General features: G+C 39.7%; 1 protein-coding gene across 1 annotated transcript in view; it reads left to right on the forward strand.

Annotated features, from left to right (window-relative positions):
• Positions 1-26,685, forward strand: part of CCDC175 (coiled-coil domain containing 175) — a 65,249-nt gene that overhangs the window by 15,554 nt on the left and 23,010 nt on the right. The window contains exons 6-13 of the mRNA XM_005901938.3: positions 9,312-9,434; positions 13,118-13,227; positions 17,311-17,392; positions 21,188-21,324; positions 23,203-23,313; positions 24,666-24,737; positions 25,800-25,935; positions 26,457-26,588. Coding sequence (XP_005902000.2) covers positions 9,312-9,434; positions 13,118-13,227; positions 17,311-17,392; positions 21,188-21,324; positions 23,203-23,313; positions 24,666-24,737; positions 25,800-25,935; positions 26,457-26,588 — 903 coding nt within the window. The remainder of the gene's footprint in view (positions 1-9,311; positions 9,435-13,117; positions 13,228-17,310; positions 17,393-21,187; positions 21,325-23,202; positions 23,314-24,665; positions 24,738-25,799; positions 25,936-26,456; positions 26,589-26,685) is intronic.

A 26,685-nucleotide genomic window follows, 5' to 3' on the forward strand; every position in this document is an offset into this window, starting at 1 on the left:
GACGTGAGTCTGAGTGAACTCTGGGAGTTGGTGATGGACAGGGAGGCCTGGCGTGCTGTGATTCATGGGGTCACAAAGAGTCGGACACGACTGAGCGACTGAACTGAACTGAACTTACTTGATGAGGACTCCAGTTCTGTGTAAGAGCTCAAAGATACTGTTTTGTTTATCTCTTGAGGAATCACATCCTTGCCTCAAGGCTGCACTATTGTTTCCTACTGCTCCTCCCTTGTTCCTGCATCTCCTCCCTTCCTTGATATAGCAACTGTTTGAACTGCCTTTTGGAACCCAGGGAAGGTCATGGAAGCTGTTGAGTTCAGTTCAGTTCAGTTCAGTTGCTCACTTGTGTCCAACTCTTTGTGACCCCATGGACTGCAGCACACCAGGCTCCCTGTCCATCACCAACTCACAGAGCTTGCTCCAACTCATGTCCATTGAGTCGGTGATGCCATCCAAACATACTCTCTTCCCATTCTTCTCTTGCCTTCAATCATTCCTAGCATCACGGTCTTTTCCAGTGAGTCAGTTCTTTGCATCAGGTGGCCAAAGAATTGGAGCTTCAGCTTCAGCATCAGTTCAGTTCAGTTCAGTCACTCAGTTGTGTCTGACTCTTTGCGACCCCATGGACTGCAGCATGCCAGGCCTCCCTGTCCATCACCAACTCTCGGAGTTTACTCAAACTCATGTCGATTGAGTCAGTGATGCCATCCAACCATCTCATCCTCTGTCCTTTGCTTTTCCTCCCACCTTCGATCTTTCTCAGCATCAGGGTCTTTTCAAATGAGTCAGTTCTTCACATCAGATGGCCAAAATATTGGAGTTTCAGCTTCAGCATCAGTGAATATTCAGGACAGAGTTCTTTTAGGATGGACTGGTTGGATCTCCTTGCAGTCCAAGGGACTCTCAAGAGTCTTCTCCAACACCACAGTTCAGAAGCATCAATTATTGAGAGCTCAGCTTTCTTTATAGTCCAACTCTCAAATCCATACATGACTACTGGAAAAACCATAGCTTTGATTAGATGGACCTTTGTTGGCAAAGTAATGTCTCTGCTTTTGAATATGCTGTCTAGGTGGGTCATAACTTTCCTTCCAAGGTGTAAGCATCTTTTAATTTCATGGCTGCAGTCACCATCTGTGGTGATTTTGGAGCCCCCCAAAATAAAGTCTCTCACTGTTTCCACTGTTTCCCCATCTATTTGCCATGAAGTGATGGAACTGGATGCCATGATCTTCATTTTCTGAATGTTGAGCTTTAAGCCAACTTTTTCACTCTCCTCTTTCACTTTCATCAAGAGGCTCTTTAGTTCTTCTTCACTTTCTGCCATGAGGGGGTGGCATCTGCATATCTGAGGTTATTGATATTTCTCCAGGCAATCTTGATTCCAGATTGTGCTTCATCCAGCCCAGGATTTCTCATGATGTACTCTGCATATAAAATAATAAGCAGGGTGACAATATACATTCTTGACATACTCCCTTTCCTATTTGGAACCAGTGCCTTGTTCCTTGTCTAGTTCTGACTCTTGCTTCCTGACCTGCATACAGATTTCTCAAGATGCAATCAGGTGGTCTGGTATTCCCATCTCTTGAAGAATTTTCCACAGTTTATTGTGATCCACACAGTCAAAGGCTTTGGCATAGTCAATAAAGCAGAAGTAGATGTTTTTCTGGAACTCTCTTGCTTTTTTGATGATCTAGTGGGTGTTGGCAATTTGATCTCTGTTTCCTCTGCCTTTTCTAAATCCAGCTTGAACATCTGGAAATTCAGAGTTTACATACTGTTGAAGCCTGCCTTGGAGAATTTTCAGCATTACTTTACTAGCGTGTGAGATGAGTGCAATTGTACAGTACTTTGAGAATTCTTTGGTGTTGCCTTTCTTTGGGATTGAAATGAAAACTGACCTTTTCCAGTTCTGTGGCCACTGCTGAGTTTTCCAAATTTGCTGGCATATTGAGTGCAGCACTTTCACAGCATCCTCTTTTAGAATTTGGAATAACTCAACTGAAATTCCATCACCTCCACTAGTTTTGTTCATAGTGATGCTTCCTAAGACCCACTTGACTTCACATTCCAGGATGTCTGGCTCTAGGTGAGTGATCACACCATCGTGATTATCTGGGTCATGAAAATCTTTTTTGTACAGTTCTTCTGTGTATTCTTTCCACCTCTTCTTAATATCTTCTGCTTCTGTTGGGTCCATACCATTTCTATCCTCTATTGTGCCCATCTTTGCATGAAATGTTCCCTTGGTATCTCTAATTTTCTTGAAGAGATCTCTAGTCTTTCCCATTCTATTGTTTTCCTCTATTCTTTGCATTGATCCCTGAGGAAGGCTTTCTTATCTCTCCTTTCTATTCTTTGGAACTGTGAATTCAAATGGGTATTTCCTTCCTTTTCTCCTTTGCCTTTCACTTCTCTTGTTTTCTCAGCTATTTGTAAGGCTTCCTCAGACAACCATTTTGCCTTTTGCATTTCTTTTTCTTGGGGATGGTCTTGATCACTGCCTCCTGTACAATGTCATGAACCTCCATCCATTGTTCTTCTGGTACTCTGTCTATCAGATCTAATCCCTTGAATCTATTTGTTATTTCCACTGTATAATCATAATTGATTTGATTTAGGTCATACCTGAATGGCCTAGTGGTTTTCCCTACTTTCTTCAATTTAAATCTGAACTTGGCAATAAGGAGTTCATGATCTGAGCCACAGTCAGCTCCCTGTCTTGTTTTTTTTTTTTTTTTTTTTTTTTTTTGCTGACTGTATAGAGTGTCTCCATCTTTGGCTGCAACCTGATTTCAGTATTGACCATCTGGTAATGTCCATGTGTAGAGTTTTCTTTTGTGTTGTTGGAAGAGGGTGTTTGCTATGACCACTGCATTCTCTTGGCAAAACTCTTTTAGCCTTTGACCTGCTTCATTCTGTACTCCAAGGCCAAGTTTGCCTTGTTACTCCAGGTATTTCTTGACTTCCTACTTTTGCATTCTATTTCCCTATAATGAAAAGGACATATTTTGGACGGGTTAGTTCTAGAAGGTCATGTAGGTCTTCATAGAACCGTTCAACTTCAGCTTCTTCAGCATTACTGGTCAGGGCATAGACTTGAATTACTGTGATATTGATTGGTTTGCCTTGGAAATGAACAGAAATCATTCTGTTGTTTTTAAGACTGCATCTAAGTACTGTGTTTCAGACTCTTTTGTTGAATATTTTGGCTACTCCATTTCTTCTAAGGGATTCTTGTCTACAATAGTAGATATAATGGTCATCTGAGTTAAATTCACCCATTCCAGTCCATTTTAGTTTGCTGATTCCTAAAATGTCAATGTTCACTCTTGCCATCTCCTGCTTGACCACTTCCAATTTGCTTTGATTCGTGGACCTAACATTCCAGGTTCCTATGCAACATTGCTCTTTACAGCATCGGACTTTACTTCTATCACCAGTCACATCCATAACTGGGTGTTGTTTTTGCTTTGGCTCCATCTCTTCATTCTTTCTGGACTTATTTCTCCACTGATTTCCAGTAGCATATTGGGCACCTACCAACCTGGGGAGTTCATCCTTCAGTGTCCTATCTTTTTGCCTTTTCCTACTTTTCATAGGGTTCTCAAGGCAAGAATACTGAAGTGGTTTGCCATTCCCTTCTCCAGTGAACCATGTTTTGTCAGAACTCTTCACCATGACCCGTCTGTCTTGGGTGGCCCTACACAGCATGGCTCCTAGTTTCACTGAGTTAGACAAGGCTGTGATCCATGTGATCAGATTGGTTAGTTTTCTGTGATTTTGGTTTTCAGTCTGTCTGCCTTCTGATAGAGAAGGATAAGAGGCTTATGGAAGCTTCTTGATGGGAGAGACTGACTGAGGGGGAAACAGAAAACAGAAACAGTCTTGTTCTCATGGGCGGGGCCATGCTCAGTAAATCTTTAATCCAATTTTCTGTTGATGGGTGGAGCTGTGTTCCCTCCCTGTTATTTACCTGGGTCCAAACTATTGTGCCATTAATGAAGATAAGGGCCTTCAAAAGGTCCCATGCATGCACTGGTACACTCAGTGCCCCCAACCCTGCAGCAGGCAACCACTGACCCATGCCTCCATGGGAGACTCCTGGACACTCCCGGGCAAGTCTCAGTCAGTCTCTTGTGGGGTTTCTGCTCCTTTCTCCTGGGTAGTGGTGCACACAAGGTTCTGTTTGTGCCCCCCAAGAGTCTATTTCCTCAGTCTTGTGTAAGTTCTGGAAGCTCTATGGTGGGGTTAATGGGCAACCTCCTTCAAGAGGGCTTATGCCATACTCAAGTCTGCTGCACCCAGAGCCCCTGCTTCTGCAGCATTCCACTGCTGACCCATACCTCCATAGGAGACACTCAAACATAGTTCTGTCTCAGTCTCCGTGCGGTCTCTGGATCCTGGTGCACACAAGATTGGTTTGAGCCCTCTGAGCCTCACTGGCAGGTATGCGGTTTGATTCTAAACATGATTTCGCCCCTCCTACCATCTTGCTGGGGCTTCTCCTTTGCCCTTGGATGTGGGATATCTCCTCAAAGTCACTCTAGTGCTGCATGGCTGTTTTGGGTGAGGGGTGGGGATTTTCAGAAATTTGGTCACTGCCCGCTTTCTGGCTTTTTATGGTCAGCTTTCAAATTGTCATGGCACTTGTGGGTGTGTCATTTAGCATATGCTAATATATTACAATGAGCCTATAAAGAGGCTTGAGGTCAACTGAAAGTCAAATTTTCTGCCATCCTGGGCCTATCCAGTTTAACCAGTTTTTGTAGTATCCTGTTTTTCTCCATGGCTTTGTCCCCTGCCCTCTTTGTTCTTGTCTCAATTTGGTTCTGTGATTGTTTCCATGATGTATGCAAAGTTGCTTCAGTTGTGTCTGACTCTTTGTGACCCTATGGACCATAGCCTGCCAGGCTCCTCTGTCCATGGGATACTCCAGTTATGAGTACTGGAGTGGGTTGCCATGCCCTCCTCCAGGGGATCTTCCTAACTCAGGGATTGAACCCACAACTCTTACATCTCCTGCATTAGCAGGCAAGTTCTTACCACTAGCACCACCTTTTTTCATGATAAGACTATGCATAGGTTCCAGTTGGGTCTGAGAGTTTTTATCCTTTAAAGCACCTATGTCTTCAGAAACAGTTTTACACTAAAACCATGGATTTTTTTTCTTTTTTTTTTAAGTGTAAATAGCTCAGTCTTAGTCATCCTCAGAACAAGTGCTTTTGTGAAGTCATTGACAAGGGGTCCCTTGGGCAGTCTGCAACCACTAACCAAAATTTGTAAAAGGTCGAGCTCCATGGACCTTTTCAGGGGATGAAGCCATTGTCAGCCTGCACTGCAGTGCTGAGTCAACTGAAATCCGTGGCTCCTGTCATTGGGCTAGACCTTGCTTGGATTTATTGTTATTACAGTGAAATAGTATCAGAATAATAAGAACCAAAAGCGGTGTTTCCTCTTTTCTTTCTCTACCCGCAACAATGCTGAGAGGACTTCTTTTCACCCACTGTTTCCAGCCCTCTGCTTGACTCTGAGCAGTCCAGAACCCCCACACTGGAGAGGCTCACTGAAGTTACAGGGGTAAAAAGCGGGATGTGTCTGCATGGGCACAGCTTGAGGGATGATGTGCAGGGCAGTGTAGGTGGGGAGTGGGGAGAGCCTTGTCTCTCTTTTTTTTTTTTTTTTTTACTTCTGCTGGGGCTGAAACAATGGTCAGTGGTGGCCTGAGTACTACTGACATTTGCCCACCAGAAGGAAGACTCCACCAGGCAGGGATTTTGTCTGTCTTTTTGTTGCTGAATTCTAGCACCATGATGGGTGCCTGGCATACCTTGCGTGTAGTAGACACTCTATAATATTACTGTATTGAATGATTGAGTTTCTAACTTCATTTTAAGCCCTTGAGAGAAGTTTCCACCCTCTTCCATCCCTTCCTATTCTTTAATATAAATATAATATATTATATAAAATATGTATATTACATAAAATTTTTAAAAGGAAGCCCAGAGGGACTTCAGATTGAGAATTTGAGAACATCATAGGTTCTCCTTCCTTTTGTGGATAGTGTTTCTCAGTCAAAAGCACTAATTAAACGAATAAGTGTGGCTTTACAAAAACAGGTAGTGGCTGGATTTGGCCAACAGGTAGTGGTTTGCCTACCCTTGGTCTAGTGCCCTGGGAGAAAAGGAAACGCATTAGAGTACTCAGATGCAAATAGCAAAAGCCCTGACTCAAACTTGCTTAAATAGTAAGGGCATTTATCATCTTACACAGTAGGAATTCCCAAGGTAGGGCAGACTCCAGAACTAGCTAATTCAGTGGCTCATCCCTCTTCCATCTTTCATTTTAAGGCTGCTTTCCCTTATCATCACAAGATGCCTGCCAGTGACAACTGGACTATATGCTTCATATTCACAGAGAAGAAGAAAACCTTTCCCAACCAGGGACATAAGTCTTCTTGCCAGGTTAAGATAGTGCCCACCCCAGAATACTAATGGATCCTAAGGGAATGCATGTACTAGTGGGCTAGACCAGCTAGGGTGGATGTTAAGGAGTCAACCACTGATGCTCACTAAATACACGTCATATGCCATGGTAACAGCTTGTTAATTCCCTTTATTTCCAATAAGAAAGGAAAACCTGTTTACAGCTGTCAGAGTCTTCAAACCCATAAGATCTCCTCTAACACAAAACAGAATTGTTTTTACTAATATTATTTCTATAATTGCAAGACTTTAGGAGAAGATTTAAGCAAAAGAATGAGGACAGAATATCAATTTTCAACAAAATTTATTATCACCAAGTTTCATTTAATGCACCTGTGCTCTGGTGCAGAGATAATTGATAATGATCACATTCATTCAGAGTAGCCAGTTTGAGTGAATTGGCTGATGACTGATGGAAAACCACACCACTGTACATTTTCATTAATTCTTTAATACTAAGTTAAATATGCTTTCTCAGGCCTTACTACTCACTTGCCTTGCTCTTGATAATTCATCTTGCCAACAAATCCATGATGTGTTTGATTTTGATAAGAAGGTGACTTATTTAAGTAGGATCTGACAGGTAATCACAATATGTTTGATCTTAGTAAAATTGTTATTTATCCTGTTAATGAAAATAGGCAATAAACAAAATCTATAATAAGAACAGAAAAGAGTTTTATTTGAGCCTAACTAAGAACTAGTTCAGAAACCAACTTCCCAGATTACTCCAAGGAGCTGTTCTGGAGAAGCAGGGTTTTCAGCACAGTTTTATATCTTGTCAGAACAAAGACAACTGAACAAGTCAGAGTTACATTTCTTCAACGTTCTGAAAAAGAAAAATAAAGAACATACCAGCACCTGGGGAGGGAGTCTTATCATCAAAGGAGTAACAGCATACTTAGCATCCCAGGAAGAGGGACATTTAATCTTTATTTTTAACACAAATTTTCTTTACTTATTAATATTTCCTTTTCTTAAATAGTTACAGCTGATGTAGAATGCAGGTATGATAGACCACAAAAAGGCTATTTTAGTTAGCATAAAATTCAGGTTAGCTGATGTATATAAGCCAGAGTGACTTCCTTATATCTCAAATATGTGAAAATTTATCAGTCCCCAACAGGTTGGTGACCCCTCTCTATGGGTCCTTTGCCCAGTGTCGCAAATGCCAGTCAAACGAAACAGGGTTCAGTATAGCAAATCAGAAACTCAATTCATTAAGGAACAGAGAAGAGAGAGCTTGTGCTCTAAATACACCATCTTCCTGAAGGAAGGAGAGTAAACGAATTCTGAGGAGTAGGAGTTAGCAGTCATCAGGGCTCTAGAAAAGGGGCGGAGATTTATAGAACCAGGGCGGCTGGAGCATGCGCCGTCTTTCATGCTTCCTTGCACAGGGCATGAGTTGCGCCTCCTGCTGCTGCTGCTGCTTCTAAGTCGCTTCAGTCGTGTCCGACTCTGTGTGACCCCATAGACGGCAGCCCACCAGGCGCCGCCGTCCCTGGGATTCTCCAGGCAAGAACACTGGAGTGGGTTGCCATTTCCTTCTCCAGTGCATGAAAGTGAAAAGAGAAAGTGAAGTCTCTCAGTCCTGTCCGACTCTTAGTGACCCCATGGACTGCGGCCCACCAGGCTCCTCCGTCCATGGGATTTTCCAGGCAAGAGTACTGGAGTGGGGTTCCATTGCCTTCTCCTGAGTTGTGCCTGCTGCTGCTGCTGCTGCTGCTGCTGCTGCTAAGTTGCTTCAGTCGTGTCCGACTCTGTGCGACCCCATAGACGGCAGCCCACCAGGATCCCCTGTCCCTGGGATTCTCCAAGCTAGAACACTGGAGTGGGCTTCCTACAGAGTACAAATACCCTGTTTGGGCAGAGATCTTAACATGGTAAAGAAGCAAAGTTAACTTTCCGACACCTCAAGGTCTTATGTGCACAGGAAGGGCATTCCTGTGGTCAAGTCACACAGCCAGTTCAGGGCATTTGACCACTGAATATCTCTTAAGGCATAGCCACAAAGCATTTCTGCCAAATACCAGGTGCTTTTGAAACAGAGATAAATCAAAGCAAGGATCTTTTAGTTCTCGGAGCTGGTATGGGTGACACAATGTTAAGTTGTTCAGGGCTGTGAGCTGCCGTACCTTCAATAATTTTGGTTTTGGTCTGTTTTATTCCTCATTAAATGATGTGAATTTAAATTTCTGAACAATTCTTGATTCCTTCCTTTGCTCTCCTAATGTGCTGTAAATCTGTTTTTTTATTTTATATATTGTTGTATTTTACCAGTAAATTTTTTAATGTTTTACTAGTTAATTTTAGAACAAAAGCTACTTTTATAATTTGCTTTTAATGATCATTGTTTTTTTGTGACTTTAAATTTACTAGTTCAACATTTTATAATTACAGTTCGGTCTTTGTGATTTGTTATTTTTCCTTTGATGCTTCAAAATAAGCCCAAACGTGGTTGTTTTAATTTGATAAAATACTTAGGTTAAATATGGTATGAAAGTGAAGTCGCTCAGTTGTATCCGACTCTTTGCGACCCCATGGACTGTAGCCTATCAGGCTCCTCCATCCATGGGATTTTCCAGGCAAGAGTGCTGTGCTGGAGTGGATTGCCATTTCCTTCTCCAGGGGATCTTCCAGAGCCAGGAATCGAACCCTGGTCTCCTGCACTGTAGGCAGACGCTTTACCATCTGAGCTACCAGGGAAGCCCAAATATGGTATATGTAAATATGAATTAGGTTGGCAAAAATTTTTTAAAGGATTTCCTAACCTTTGTTGTCATCTTAAGCTTTCTGATTGGTTTATTATGTTTGTTAATACAGATTGAAGAATATAAAAAACTCTGTGAACTTAAGAGAAAGGAAACTTACGCAAAGAAGAAAGAATTGGATAAATTAAGGCTTACAATGACAAAAATGAGAGAAGCTGTTACTACGAGCACAGTGGTAAGAAAAAATAAAAACTGGTTTTTCATGTCTGACCACAGGCTTCTCAATATACACTGCCTTAAAAATAGCAGGAGTTTTTTAAAAAAAGGAGTTGATTTTAATTCATCTTCATGCCATTCTGGGGAGAATGTTTTGAGCATGTTAATGTTTTCTGACATATTATTTAAAGTGTCATAGTGCAGTTATGTTTTCTTCAGGAATATGATGAAAAGAAGTAAGTTTGAAATTCCTTAGGTATAAATTGCATTTAATGGACTGCCCAACCCAGAAATTGAACCCAGGTCTCCTTCAGTGCAGGCAGATGCTTTACTGACTGAGCTACGCATGAAGTCCCTTTAATGGGCCAAAATACTATAAAACTGGTTTTAAAAAACACATATAGAACTGACCAAATGCATACAGAATCTTATGTAATGTTTCTGTGAGATTGCTTTATTCTGTATAACAAAGTGAATAACCATGGACAGGTTCCTTATTTCTGAATATGTGATAATCAAACAGAATTTGGGCTGTCCATTTATACTGAGTACAAGAACATTAATATGCACTTTTACTTTTAAAAATTGATAACACTGATTGAAAAAGCCAGTACTGGTAGTCAGTACTTTAAAATGAGAGTTATCCTCATTTTAAAGATGAGAAAACTGATCTTATGGAGGTGACTATAGTTGAAGAGGTCAATGCTGATACTACTTCTATGTTAATTAAAATAGAAACACCTGTAATCAATCATAATTAGTTGAATTAATGAGTCTTTAGTGATTTCTTCTCTCTGTTTTGAATTGTTGTTGTTTAGTCACTAAGTCATGTCTGATTCTTTGTGACCCCATGGACTGTGGCCCACCTGGTTCCTCTGTCCATGGGATTTTCTAGGCAAGAATACTGGAGTGGGTTGCCATTTACTGCTCTAGGGGATCTTTCCCATCCAGGGATTGAACCCACATCTCCTGCATCGGCAGGTGGATCCTTACTGCTGTGCCACCAGGGAAGTCCTCCATCTGTATTGAGAATTACATGTAAAACTACATGGGGCAATAGTAATACTAATATATATATAACATTTCTTATTAGAATGTTCAGTTAATTCCATTTATAGGGTAGTTCTGACCATTATGGGCTTTCCTGGTGACTCAGTGGTAAAGAATCTGCCTGCCAATGCAGGAGACATGGGTTTGATCCCTGGGTTGGGAAGATCCCCTGAAGGAGGAAATGGCAACCCATTCCCAATATTCTTGCCTGGAGAATACCTTGGACAGAGGAGCCTGGTGGGCTTCAGTCCATGGGGTCATGAAGAGTCGGACACAACTGAGTACCCATACTTTTTTCCTTGACCATTATAGTTACAATACATCTATTATGACATCCAGTTACAAAACATTAGTAAAACAAAAAATTTTCTCTGCATACAAAATCATTATCTGTTTTTTTCAAATATCAATGCAATAAGGAAGCATGAATCTAGCTAGGTTCAAAGGAGAAGATGGGTTGGATAAAACAGATTTTATCTGCATGCCTAAGCTCATATATTATGGCCTCATAAATTATGTCACACACATCACTTAGCTTGGAAAAATGAAGTATATGTTCCTTAACCTGTACTCCAAAGATCTCTACAACCGAATAAGACAAGGCTTGAGGTGTCAGGGATACTCACCTCAAGTGTCTCTCTCTCTTTAGTCATGTCCGACTCTTGCAACCTCATGGACTATAGCCCACCAGACTCCTCTGTCCATGGGATCCTCCAGGCAAGAATCCTGGAGTGGGTTGCCATTTCCTTCTCCGGGGATCTTCCAGACCCAGGGATCAAACCTGGGTCTCCTCCTCTGCAGGCAGATTCTTTACCGACTGAGCTATGAGGAAAATCCAGTGTCTCTCTACCTCCCCGAAATCCAACACCCCACCCACCTTACTGGTGGAAAGTGAAAGTGAAGTTGCTCAGTCATGTCCGAACGACTCTTAGCGACCCCATGGACTGCAGCCCACCAGGCTCCTCCGTCCAAGGGATTTTCCAGGCAAGAGTACTGGAGTGGGGTGCCATTGCCTTCTCCTTACTGGTGGAGAATAGTGTTTAAAGCACAATGGCAGTATCACAGGGGCTTCCCAGGTGGTAAAGTGGTAAAGAACCCAGTGGTAAAGAACCAGCCTGCTAATTCAGGATACACAGGTTTGATCCCTGGGTCAGTTAGATCCCCTGGAGTAGAAAATGGCAACGCCCTCCAGTATTCATGCCTGGAAAATTCCATGGACAGAGGATCCTGGAAGGCTACAGTTCATGGGGTCTTGAAAGAGTCAGACATGACTGAGCATGAGCTTCAGATACGTATCAGAGAAACCTGCATCTGAATCTTGGCTTTACTAACCCAGAGTTTCCTCGTCTATAATATGGAGGTCGTAGGACTGCCTACTTAGAGGACTTTTGTAGAGAAGGAATGAGGTCATGCCTATAAGGCTTTTAGCTGAGTGCTTTGTATTTGGTAAAGTTTGTTGTGGTTGATGTTGTTATTTCCTGAGATTAGAAAACAACATTTTGGCCATGAACTTGAGACTACTGGGAATTTAAAAGGTTCACCTTCATGTTGGTTCACCTTTGGTTTAGAAAACTCTGCAACCAGGTCAAGCTAATGTGATTCTGGCAGAAAAGAACAGTGTATGATTGCTTCTCAAGGTGCCCTACAGTCCAGGGTGGAGAGGTTAAAGGGCTAGAGGCAACGAAGATCAGGCTGGATGGGCCTTGAGCATATAGTCACTAATGATGATCAGTCAGAGTCCCTTGGACAATCTACTGGTTTTTGATGGCAGTTCTAGGATTTCAAACTCCTGTTAACTCTGGAACTATAGTCCACAAGTTCAGTCATGTGAGTGCTTTAGAGAAAAAAAGGAGTTTGGGGAGCTTTCACTCACCTGTCTCGTCTGACATGACTGAGAGTGCCTCTACACCCCTGACACGTGTTCTCTGACCCCACATTGGTGTGCAGGATTGGGGGAAGTTAAATGATCTGCCCAGGGTAACTCCATGCAGTGAGCAAAGGAATCTGATTAGCTTTCCTCTCAGCTCCACTTTCCCTCACAAGTGGAAATGCAGATCTAAGCTCCAATAAATTTGCCTTCCCTTTTCTTTTACTAAAACTGTGTTATAAAAATATCTGTTTCACTATGAATTTTCTTCACTCATAGTTCTTTCTTTTCATTATGCTAACATTTTTCATCATACCCAATTTTTCCATTTCCAAAATGCTGATTAAGTATTAAGAAAAAATCTTCAGCATGAACATAGCTATCAAATAAGGCAAAAGACCCAATTTGTTTTGACTTTTAAAATAATACTCATTCCAGTATCCTGGAATAACATTTTGAAAATAATTCTTAAAATGTATATTTAATTTTTAAAATGGTAGTCAAGATGAATTCATGTCTTTAAAGTTTTTTTTTTTTTTTTAATAGTTTTTACATTCCTATTGCTGTAATTCATTTCTATCCCTCCCAAATTTTGTTTTCTTTTCTGATGATTTCAGGATTATTTCTGTCTCAGTTTGTTTTATAAAGAAACAAGTAATATAATGATTGATTTTTATTTTAACTAAAGGCACCCCCAATATAAAAGATGAATGGATGATACATGAATATTTAATGAATTGAACTGCTGTCATGAGTCATTTGATGATTTATTGAATTTTCAACAGGTTCTTAGTGATCACAATTTAGAATTAGCACGACTACAGGAATCAATAAGAGAGTGGGAACACAAGATTGAAGACATGAAGAAATCTTGTAAGATCCTGGAGGATAAAATGTAAGGATAATACCTTCTTTTCACTGAAGCATTTCTAGATGTGATGTTACTTTCATTAGAAAATTTTTTCTAATATTAGATGAAAATTATATTCTCTTAGTTTACTAAAGTTTCTGTGATTTTCAGCTTTACAGAACCACATCTTCATTTTGAAATTAACCAGTTTTTCAGATGATTAGGAGAAACAATTGAGGATGATATGTTTAATTTAGGAAGAGGGATTTGGGGGTATGGATTATCCTCCTTTCAGTTCCTTACTCCCTATAAATATGCCCCTGGAGGAAGGCATTGGTGTAATGCTACAAACTCACCTAACCATGCTGTTACAATTGTTGTTCATAGTCAAAGGGGACTTGCAGAACTTGAGAAAATACAGGGAAGCCTCAAGGCAAAAACTTTTACCCAAGGAATGGAAACCAGAAACATAAGAAAATATTCCTTCCATTTCAAAGGTCACAGTCTTTGCTTCCTTTTATTAACCTCTTTATCTACATGCTGTGTTGTCTTCTTGGTGAACCCGTGGCTAAGCATGGCCAATCTAAACACTCTGAGTTTACCTGGCACAGGTTCATCTACTTTAGAGACTGACTAACAGATTCTCCCAGGAGAATTCCCAGATTGCCCAACAAATACTGTTTAGCTCAGCTCTGGACAGGAAGGTGGGGTCTTTCAATATAAATACGGCTTCTGGGCTTACCCCTAGAGTTTGCGGCAGTTTAAAAGACAAATTGTGGTCTGAACAATTTCCAAAAAAGGCATGTAATTTCACATATAGAATCCTATTATAATATGATTCTTTTCTACATAGGTTTGAATGTATTGCACTTAAAGTTGTATCTCTAAAATAACAATTGCACCACAATGCTACTCTACCATCAACAGTCCAAAAAATATGCAATAATCTCTATACTCAGTACTAGATTTAAAAACAGAAAGCTCAAGTAACACAACAATTAAAAATCAGAATAAAAAAATCTTTTTCTTTGACAAAGTTAGTTTTAGTTGATATCTATTTCTTAAATTCCAGGCAGAGACTCATCATGGAATTTACAGATTAACTCTTGAAATGATTTCTAGGGGTTATCATTAAAAGCCTTGCTGCTACACTGATGAAAAATTTTAAATTTATAAGCAGTCTTCATGTTAGCTAACTAGTTTTAAAAGTGTGTTCCAGAAGGAAATGGGGGTCTTCCCTGGTTGGCTCAGTGGTAAAGAATCCACCTGCCAGTGCAAGAGACACAGGTTCGATCTCTGGTCTGGGAAGATCCCACAGGCCGTGGAGTAACTAAGCCCATGCACCACAGCTACTGAGCCTGTGCTCTAGAGCTCGGGCTCTGTAGTTACCGAGCTCAGATGCTGCAGGCACTGAAGTGTGTGTGTCCTAGAGCCCATGTTCTGAAACAGAAGAAGCCATCACGGTGAGAAGCCAGTGTATCACAGCTAGAGAGGCCCCTGCTCACTGTAACCGGAGAAGAGCCCACACAGCAACAAAGACCCAGCACAGTCAAAAATAAATACATAAAATAAATAAAAATTTTTTTAAAAAGAAGGAAATGGGGATTCATTGATCCTTCATTTTGAATGGCTCACCTTTCTTTAAAAAAAAAAAATTCCAGTTTTTTTAGGAGTTTTCATGTAGAATCTCACTGAGAAAAAGTGCTTTTGACTAATTTGGTGATTGAGGATATTGACCTCCCCCTTTTTATTAATTAAACTTTACTTTTTCCTCTTTATTACTTGGCAAATTAAAAGAAAATGCTCTGTATTTTTATTTTCTCACTTAGTTCCTTTTTTCTAACTTTGGTGGTAGAGAGAAGCAGCTCAGTTCTTGTTTGGTGAATTTAAAGAATCAAAATGTTATTTTCATAATATCTATAAAATTCTTTAAATTAAACAAGAAACTAAATAATTTGCACAGGTTATCTTCTTAATGATCTATAAGTCGTAATTCCCCGTGTCCCCTCCACCATGAATTCTTTAACTTACAAGCTCACCATCTATTTTGAGGTCAAAATATTGAGAAAAAACAAAAATTACTAAATTCCAAGTTTAAATTAAATATGTAGAATTTTAATTAAATTTAAATTATGTGGACAGTTAAGAGTACCTAAAATTTACCACAAGTCCACGGGAGGCATTGCTAGTTTAATCCTTCTTTGTTATTTTTAATATCCAAAATGATGTATTTGCATAATAAAAGGCAAATCAGTACCTATCTTTCTAAATTGCTATGACCTTTCTTTGTCATTGAGCTGGTTATCAGCATATGGGAACTGAAAGATTAGAAACTAAATATTGTATGTAAATAACACCCAATTTGTGACCCAAAGTATATACTTGCCATTATAGTGCAGGAGGCTGTAACAATTATAGATGCTTTTTTTTCTTTGAAGTGCTGAAGTGGTTTCAAAATTGTCAAGGTTACCAATAACTTTAATCCTGCCAAATTTCATTGATCTGGTCTAAAGTTTTTGAATTCTTAATAGAATTTGACACAGATGCTTACTTTCATCTTCTTGAAATGGTTTCTTCATTTGGCTTCCCAAATATCACCTTCTCTTATTTCACTTACCACACTGCTCCTTCTCAGGACCCTATACTTGTTCCATTTCTTCTTTCTGTCTCTAAATTTTGGACTTCTCAGCCATTCACTACCCTCTATTCTGTACTCATACTCTCCATACATGACTTCATTCAGTCTCATTCTTTCTGTATCCCCAATGACTTCCATATTTACATATTCAGCCCTGACCTTTAAATGCATACAGTCTGCAGCTTATTTGACCTTTTACTTGGAAAGTTGGAGTGATAGTTTCTCAGTTGTGTCTGACTTTCTGCAATCCCATGGACTCTAGCCCATCAGGATCCTCTGTCCATGGAATTCTCCAGGCAAGCATACTGGAGTGGGTTGCCATTTCTACCCCAGGGATCTTCCTGACTCAGGGATCAAACCCAGTTCTCCCACATTGTGGGCAGATTCTTTACCATCTGAACCACCACACTTGAAGGATATCTCAAATATACATGTCCCAAACAGAATTCTTAATTTCCCATCTCCTTGAAATAGCTCTTCTGTTAGTCTTCCATATCACTGTTTACCTAATTACTCCAGCCAAAAAACTAGAAGTTATCCACCATTCCAGTTTTCCTCACTACCTTACCCTAACCCAACTAGGTATCTAACCTAACCTAACCCTAATCCAGCTCTAACTCAAGCCAAATCCAAAGGCTTGACCTATTGCCTTCATCTTCAAATTATGTCCTGAGTCCAACTACTTCTCACCAGCTCCACCACTAAGCCTCAGTCTGAGCCACCAGTATCTCTTCTGGACCCTTGCCATAGACTCTACATGGTCTGTCTTCCTGTGCTATTGTCTTTCTCTACTAAATAGCCAGAGTCATCTTTACAAGATGTGAATCAGTTCCTGTCATTCCTTTCCTTAAAAAGTCCTTCCCTGATTTCCTTCAAAATAAAATCTAAGACCCTATGTGATCTGGGCTGTGTCTGTCTCTTCAGCCTTCTCAAACTCCTGTCTTCATCTAATACACCAGGCATGTTCCTGTCCAGGTTATTATCACCTGCTGTTCTTTCTAGATGAAAAGCTCTTCCTTAAGGTCTTCACATACCTGGCTCCTTCTCATCCTTCAGATCTTTCACAAATTATTCCAAGAGATGTTCCCTAATCACCTGTCTGCACTACCATCACCATTCTCAGGATTTCACTATACTTTACCCTACTTAGTGGTCTTTGGATCATTTAACACAATCTGAAATATATATTTTTTGATAACTTGCTTCTATTCTGCCTACTTCACTAGAGTATGATTTCCATGATGGTAGAGACTTTGCCTGTGCTGTATCTCCACTCTCTATATCATGTTCAGAGTGTAGGTATTCAAAAATTGCTTCTTAATGTATAAATAAATATTAATACATCATATCAAAAGAGTAAAATTTTTGACTAGTAAATAAATATGTTGCATAGGGAGATGGGGATTGGAAGTTTCTGATATCATAAGTAAATGTGGTTTTTCTGGAAAATATGTCCTAATAAGAATTTATTTGGTTTCCTTTGGTCATAGGCTTTTTTTTAAGAATAACAGGGAAAAACTGGATGATTCATCAAATTTTGAAAAAAGTGAATTACTGCTGAAGATAAAACAGGTAGGAAGATAGAAATGATGGCTTTAAGATTATAATTAATTTTTAGTTAACATTTTAAGTATGTGTGAAAATGTGAAATTCTCTCAAGATAGTATTATTTTCATTAACTAATAAAAATCATGATCATTCACAGTAACTGATTTAAAGATTTGATCAGAAAGCTGGATGAAAATAGTGAAAATCACCTAAGCTGAGCCTAAAAAAAAAGTTTTGTTTTTTTTTAAATGAGGATAGTTTAAGAGACCTCTGGGACAGCATCAGTGTGCTCTAATACTCAGATTATAGGGGTCCCAGAAGGAGAAGAGAGAGAAAGGGGCAGAGAACATAATTGAACAAATAATAGCTGAAAATTACCCTAACCTGAGAAAGAAAATAGATATCTAAGTCCAGGAAGCACAGAAATTCCCAAACAAGATGAACCCAAAGAGGACTACACCAAGACACATTGTATATGATGTTGGCAAAAAAATAAAGATAAAGAAAGACTCTTAAAAGCAGCAAAAGAAAAACAACTGGCTGTATACAAGGGAACTCTGAGAAAGCTATCAGCTGATGTTTTAGCAGAAGCTTTCTAGGCCAGAAAAAAAGTGGCCTGATAAATTTAAAGTGATGAAAGGATAAAACATACACCCAGTTCTCTACCTGGCAAGGCTGTCATTCAGATTTTAATGAAAGATGAAGAGTTTTATAGATAAGCGAAAGCTGAAAGAGTTTAGCAGTACTAAACCTACTTTACAAGAGATGTTAAAGGGACCTCTCTAAATAGAAAAGACCATAGCTAGAAATATGAAAATTACGGAAGAAAAAATTTCACTGGTAAAGGCAAGCATAGAGTAAATGTCAACCACTTATAAAGTTAGTGCAAAGGTCAAAATATAAATGCAGTAAAATCATCTATCAACAATAAGCAGTTAAGTTATTCAAAAAACAAAAAGATGGACAATATGACATCAAAAATATTAAATGTGTAAGGGGTAGTAAAAATGCAGAGTTGTTAAAATATTCAAACTTAAGATCATTAACTTCAGTTCAGTTCAGTTCAGTCACTCAGTCGTGTCCGACTCTTTGTGACCCCATGAACTGCAGCACACCAGGCCTCCCTGTCCATCACCAACTCCCGGAGTTCACCCAAACTCACATCCATTGAGTCGGTGATGCCATCCAACCGTCTCATCCTCTGTCATCCCCTTCTTCTCCTGTCCTCAATCTTTCCCAGTATCAGGGTCTTTTCAAATGAGTCAGCTCTTCGCATCAGGTGGCCAAAGTATTGGAGTTTCAGCTTCAAGATCAGTCCTTCCAATGAACACCCAGGACTGATCTCCTTTAGGATGGACTGGTTGGATCTCCTAGCAGTCCAAGGGACTCTCAAGAGACTTCTCCAACACCACAGTTCAAAAGCATCAATTCTTAATTGCTCAGCTTTCTTTATAGTCCAACTCTCACATCCATACATGACCACTGGAAAAAGGGAATGGTTACCCACTTCAGTATTCTTGCCTGGAGAATTCCATGGACAAGAAGAACCTAGCAGGTTACAATCCATGGGATTGCATGAGTGAGTGACTGACCATGCTTGTTAGCTTTTAATTCACTTTTTTTCAGAGAGCGAAACTCTCTAGGATTCCAGACTAAAGTGGTGGAAGGTTTTATCAGGCTTAATATCTGGATGAGCTCTGTTTACTTTTGTCCCCCATGTCAATAAGAGAACCAAACCTCAGTTTCCAAATGATTTCTTCTATATTAATAAATGTCCCCAGAGTAAAAGAACTTTCCTGGTGGCTCAGTCACAAAGAATCTGCCTGAGTGCTGGAGACCACCTGAAGTGCAGGAGATGTGGGTTCAGTCCCTGGGTCAGGAAGATCCCCTGGAGAAGGAAATGGTAACCCACTCCAGTATTCTTGCCTGGGAAGTCCAATGAACAGAGGAGCCTGGTGGGCTGCAGGCCATGGGGTCGCAAAAGGTGGACATGACTTAGTGACTAAACCACAACCACCAATATCAGAATAAAAGTTTTCAGTGCTAGGTTTACCAATCTGGATTTTTGCCTTTTTATAGAATTAGGCCTACTAACCTCATTATCTTATTCTGCAACACTTTTAAGATCCCTTTTCATCCTGCTATTTCAGTGATCCTTAGCCCACCATTCCTTCCTAACTTTCTTACCTCATTTGAAGCCATTCAGTAGAGATATCCAAGCACCAAGTTCTTACCTCATTCAGAAAACTAATGTTTACTGTCTTTTGTCCTTGAATAGAAATATTTAAGAAAGGGTAAGCATCCGCTGGATCATGGAAAAAGCAAGAGAGTTCCAGAAAAACATCTATTTCTGTTTTATTGACTATGCCAAAGCCTTTGACTGTATGGATCACAATAAACTGTGGAAAATTCTTCAAGAGATGGGAATACCAGACCACCTGATCTGCCTCTTGAGAAATCTGTATGCAGGTTAGGAAGCAACAGTTAGAACTGGACATGGAACAACAGACTGGTTCCAAATAGGAAAAGGAGTTCGTCAAGGCTGTATATTGTCACCCTGTTTATTTAACTTATATGCAGAGTACATCATGAGAAACACTGGACTGGAAGAAACACAAGCTGGAATCAAGATTGCCAGGAGAAATATCAATAACCTCAGAAATGCAGATGACACCACCCTTATGGCAGAAAGTGAAGAGGAACTCAAAAGCCTCTTGATGAAAGTGAAAGAGGAGAGTGAAAAAGTTGGCTTAAAGCTCAACATTCAGAAAACGAAGATCATGGCATCTGGTCCCACCACTTCATGGGAAATAGATGGGTAAACAGTGGAAACAGTGTCAGACTTTATTTTTCTGGGCTCCAAAATCACTACAGATGGTGACTGCAGCCATGAAATTAAAAGATGCTTACTCCTTGGAAGCAAAGTTATGACCAACCTAGATAGCATATTCAAAAGCAGAGACATTACTTTGCCAACAAAGGTTCATCTAGTCAAGGCTATGGTTTTTCCTGTGGTCATGTATGGATGTGAGAGTTAGACTGTGAAGAAGGCTGAGCACTGAAGAATTGATGCTTTTGAACTGTGGTGTTGGAGAAGACTCTTGAGAGTCCCTTGGACTGCAAGAAGATCCAACCTGTCCATTCTGAAGGAGATCAGCCCTGGGATTCCTTTGGAAGGAATGATGCTAAAGCTGAAACTCCAGCACTTTGGCCACCTCATGGGAAGAGTTGACTCATTGGAAAAGACCCTGATGCTGGGAGGGATTGGGGGCAGGAGGAGAAGGGGACGACAGAGGATGAGATGGCTGGATGGCATCACTGACTCGATGGACGTGAGTCTGGGTGAACTCCAGGAGTTGGTGATGGACAGGGAGGCCTGGCGTGCTGCGATTCATGGGTTTGCAAAGAGTCGGACACGACTGAGCGACTGATCTGATCTGATCTGATCTGGAGTATAATATCTACTCAAAGAGGTTTTGAGAAAGAGTTCCTACTGATGTTATTTTTTTTTCCCCCGGTATAGTTTATCTTCTGGGAAAAGAACATATAGATCTTGCTAAATGATCCTACTTTATTAATTCTTATTTTAATATGAATTATTACTTTATGGCTTCTCATCAGTGTTTATTACCTTTCTACACATTTGTCATCTTTGAGGCCCCAAGTGTACAATTAATATCTGATGTAGAATTAAATCACTCAACATTTAAGGCATAGTCTTATATGGGTGTTAAGTAATATGCCCAGTGCTCTAGTGAGTTGCCCATCAAAGAAACCATGACACAAATCCTCTACTTCAATCTTTTTTTTTTTCCCTAGATGACTGAAAAGTTACACAAATGTCGTTTAGAGAACAAAGCTCTACGAGAGAAATTGCATACAGTTTCCAGACAATATAAGATTGTCTTAAATGAAGAGGATAAAGTTTTCATGCAGAAACGGAAAATTTATTCTGAGTATGTTTCTATCCATGACTTATACATGACTCAACATACTATAGTTGTGGGTTGCATCTCCATTTAAGCTTATCCTAGTTTTAAAATCTATTGACAACAATGAAATATTCTTTATCCAGTCATAAATATGCCCCAAATTTGCCTCTATACATACTGAATAATGCTTTCCTCATATGGGTCAGATCAAATCCGTAAAGAGCAAACCTATTATTTTTACTTCTACATCAGATTCTTGAAAGAATAACCATGTTTTTACTCCATAAGATTGCTTAGAGAAACTGAGATCTGCTGTCATCAGAAACTGGCTCTGCACTTAAATTTCCTATCTCAGAAAAAGGTCTGATCGTTGACATAATCCCCTAACCCAGAGACTGGGAAATTATTCAAGGAAACACCCATATTTTACCAGGAAGCACCAATGTTTGTCAGTTCCACCTCCCAGATATTTCTCAGATATATCCTGTCCTCCTATCCAACTCCACTGTTTTCACCCCCTTTTAGCCTCTTTGCTTTGGTCTGCCTCTCAGAAGTTCTTCCCACTTTCTGTTTTACCACCCCTAACTTATCTGTCTCCATCTCACCAGAATGGTCCCTGTGAAACATCCCTCTGAGGTCACTCCTTTCATTAGTCATTGCATTGTTATCATCTGGGTACACCCCACTTTGTCCCACTGAGCTATGACAGATCAGCGGAGTTGCTCCATCTTAGCACTATATCCTCAGGATCTTGTCCATTGCTTAGCAGGTAATGGGCATTCACCAGCGTTTTCCTCATGAATTATATAAGTAATAATCCATTACTACACTTAAAATGAAGTCACATGGAAGTGTAATTATGGCGTCCAGGCCCACTTATGTGAAGCTGAATTTATGGTCATTGTTGTAGCATTTATGAAACAGTTAACTACAATCATTTTATCTCATCCAATTGAATAGCCTACTAAGAATGATACGGTTAGTATTATTTGGGCAATAACTTCCTTAGATCAATACTAAGTTATCAGTTTGAATCATAAAATGTTCTGGTGACAAAGAATTGTAGCCCTGAAACATTTACTACTGTTATTGGTATTTGTCCTCTTCAGCTTGGGCTGCCATAACAAATTACCATAGATGGGGAGATTTAAATGACAGAAATTTATTTCTCATATTTCTGGAGACTGGACATCTGACATCTGGGTGCCAGCATGGCCAGATTCTGGTGAGAACTCTCTTCCTAACTTGCATAAAGAAGATGGTCAACCATCTTCTTGCTGTGTCCTCACAGAAGGGAGATAGAGAGACAGAGCTGGCTGGTATCTCTGCTTGCTGCTACTGCTGCTAAGTTGCTTCAGTTGTGTCTGACTCTGTGCGACCCCATAGATGGTAGCCCACCAGGCTCCCCCGTCCCTGGGATTCTCCAGGCAAGAACACTGGAGTGGGTTGCCGTTTCCTTTTATGGATGGCAAAACTGAGGCTCATCCATAGGTGAAGTCTCTTTTCAAGATCGCACTGCTAGGAAGAGGTAGACCTCTATCTAAAGTTAGTCTGATTGATTCCTTCACATTTTCCCAAATCAAATACCAGAATTGATAAATTCATTAAAAGAGACACACCCACTCAGAAAGGCAAAGTGCTATTGAACTATTCTTATGGTTTTATAGTTACTATTACAATTAATGTTCTTTTCATGGCTTGAAGATTTTCATAAATTTAGAGTTAGCCACTACTGGGAAAAAACTTTGTTTCTATTTTTTACTAATTTATCTGGTAAATAGTTCCTGAACTGAAATTTCAAACTACTTTTTGAGTTCTTGGTTTTGATTGCATATTTTCTTATGCTAAGCAGTTAAAAATGATTTCAATGTTCAACATATGATAACTATTTTTTCATGGTAGAAATCAAAAACAACTGGCATTTATAGCTCAGAAAGAAAACTTCCTATCAAAAAGAAAAGTAGACATCAAAAATATGGAAGAAGGACTTATTACTCTCGGTGAGCTTCATCGGTATGTTTATTGCCTTTGAACATTTTAATCTTCATTCCTCTGCATTTATTTCTTAATAAATGGTAACAAACCTATAAAATTTGGAATATACTATAGAAAAGGAGGTTCATAATTGGCTATCTCTTGTTTTACAGTCCAGAAAGGTCATTATCATTGAATCTTTCAATGAAAGGATAGACAGGTGCTGAGTTCTATATAAGCTGCTTCTAATACCTACGTTAGAGTCTCCACATTCCCCTCTACCCCAGATCCACAAGCACATCTTCCATTCTTAATTACTGCTGCTGCTGCTAAGTCGCTTCAGTCGTGTCCGACTTTGTGCGACCCCATAGACGGCAGCCCACCAGGCTACCCTGTCCCTGGGATTCTCAAGGCAAGAACACTGGAGTGGGTTCCATTTCCTTCTCCAATGCATGAAAGTGAAGAGTGAAAGTGAAGTCGCTCAGTCGTGTCCAACTCTTAGCGACCCCATGGACTGCAGCCTACCAGGCTCCTCCATCCATGGGATTTTCCAGGCAAAAGTACTGGAGTGGGGTGCCATATTTACTACTTATCCCTAATTCCAGAATATATATTGGCTTTCTAAGTTATGGGAGAAAGTGAAATTTACAGTCGCTCAGTCGTGTCCAACTCTGAGTTCCCATGGACTGTAGCCTGCCAGGCTCCTCTGTCCATGGGATTTCCCAGTCAAGAATACTGGAGTGGGCTGCCATTTCCTTCTCCAGGGGATCTTCCCCGACCCAGAGATTGAACCTGAGTCTCCACACTGCAGGCAGGTTCTTTACCATCTGAGCTACCAGGGAAGCCCCCTATACCCGTGTATAATGTCTAAATTATACATTGAAGCAAATCAGAACTCAGTCTAAAATCCAGTTCCTCGCCAATTTATTGACCTAAACCCTTCCTTTGTCATAGGGTTATTTCCCTTCATGTCCTCTGTATGCAATAAGTTTGCCTTAGTCCCAAGCTTCCTGACTAGCTGCTCCTTTCCTCTGTGTGTTTGCAAATGATGATGTCTTTTCCTTGGTGAGATATTACCTCCATGTTCCTCCCTCTATTAAATATTATTCTTTAATAACCTGTCCACAACTGCCTCACCAAAATCTGTTCTTCCTTATTCTTGGCTTCAAAACTTGCAAAATCAGTTTGCACTGGCCAAAAAAATTTGTAATTGTCTTTCTATTAGTCTGGCACTAAAATCTTTAGTTGTGCTGGTCTGTTTGTCTCCCAATTAGATGGTAGCCTTATTGTGCTACCACAATAAGGTTGCATTATTTTGAAGAATTATACATTGTCTATTATATATTTAACAGCTCCCATAAATGCAAAATCTAATATGTTCTTATTTTTAGAGCAACAAAGGAAGTATATCGGAAACAAATAAAAATCCTGAATGAGAACATGGAAAGAGAAACTCAGAGATGGTAAAAAAAAAAAAAAAAAGCTTATTTATATCTTAAGTACTGTATGTTGTCTTAATTAATAGTGCCCCAAAGTTGGAAAAAATAAGAGTGCTTGTTGGTTGCTAGAGTCCATGGAAGTTATTTCCCACAAAATTAAATTGTGTGAGTTCTCTTGGCTCTAGATGTGTTCGTTAGTTTGATATTTTGTTCATTGAACAGAAACAAAGTTTTTCATTCCAGTCATGTGAAGTCACCAGAGTATACTTGTCAAGATTGGTGACAATGAGTCTTACTCAGCCAGGTGCCTATGTGGACCGGTAAGGAAGGTGACGTGAAGGGACAGAGGAGAGTGGTTAAGCACACAGTCTCAGCAGATGGACTACTTTGGTTGTTTTGCCTCTTGTTAGCTCTATGACCAGGGCTGAGTTATTTTATATCTGTCTGCTTCCATCCCTATAAAGGGAGGAATGATAGTAGTACCCACCTTGTAAGATTGCATGAATGATAAATGAGATGATCTATGTGACGTATATAGCCCAGTGCCCAGCACCAAGAAAACACCCACAGAAACTTAGATATATTTTATTGTTGTTGTCATTGTTGTTATACTATTTATAAGACTCTAGTTGCACATTTTTACTCTTCTCTAGTTATCTTTTTTATTTTATGGTGGAGATAAAAATTCGAGAATTCAGAAGCTTGAGACTTTTTACTAGCACTTTGAGTGATTTAGGTAATTCCTTTACCGTTTCTGTCTGGGACTCCTTTTTCTTCACCCACCCCAGAGCCTTCCCCATTTCTATCCTTTTCTAGAGGAGGTAAGCTATCAAGTGTGGTTTGTCTACTGTCCTGCTGGATGTACTCACACAACTTCCCGTGAAGCAGCTTGCAGAGATGGCATTTGGGCCGTTAATGTTTTTTATTAACGTCTTATTTTTTCAGCTAATGTGCCTAGTCTGCATCATCAATAGCACAGATAATTTTGTATGATCATAATACGATTTGTTTTGTTTTGAATTCTTTCATCTTTTCAATGAACTGTGATGTCAATTTGACGATAACTCTTTTTGTTCTCATCTCCAGTATTATAACTCAGTGGAAAATAGCTTGTTTGCGGAAAAAACATGCACGTTGGGTCAAAAAAATAAAAGATGAAATAAAAGAACTTATAGATAAAATTCAAGAAGCTGAAAATAGGCGCAGTGAATTAATAGAAGAGGTAAAGGAACCCAAGGAGCTTGTGTTCCTCCTATATTGATTGCATATCAGTAACTCTTCAGTATTTCATTACGCTTTACCTTATTGCTGATTTCATGTCTAGAGTAAATTATGTAACTTTCTTAAGAAATGTATCCATTTGCTATGTATTAACTGTAGGAATTTAGCAAAGTAGAAATTCTCTCCAGCATATGATTTTGAAGTATGTAACTGAAACTTGAGAACAGTGTTTAGGAAAACTATCTCTAAAAATAAAGGGACTAAACGTCATTTATTTATTTATGCTCTGCCTACCCTCCAGCCCCTACTAGTTCCATGCCCAATTTCCTAATGTCATTTACACATGTTGTTTGGTGACGAAATTAATCTCTGAAGGGAAAAAACATCCCTCCCTCCCCAGTAGTTACTGAGACAAATTAGCCAAATGTCATGCAGAAAGGTATTAATTTATCTGACTGATTGAAAGTATTAATACTGACTGCTACAAGACAGATGATAAATTCTCATTTTTCCCCTAATTAGACCAGTATTAGAGAACACGATATCAATGAGTTTTTGGCAAAGATTGAACAACTTACATTAGAATTAAAACAAGAGGAGGATGCATTTGTTATCAAAGAACGAAAGTTAATTCAAGAATTAAGCAAGTTTGAAGTAAGTTTTATTTTATATCTAAGAACAATTTTATGTGGCTGTATGAAGGGGAGGGTATATTTCATGCTATTCAGTCAGTGAAAGTGAAAGTCGCTTA

The sequence above is a fragment of the Bos mutus genome, chromosome 10, assembly GCF_027580195.1.
Source record: "Bos mutus isolate GX-2022 chromosome 10, NWIPB_WYAK_1.1, whole genome shotgun sequence".
NCBI classification, from domain to species: domain Eukaryota; kingdom Metazoa; phylum Chordata; class Mammalia; order Artiodactyla; family Bovidae; genus Bos; species Bos mutus.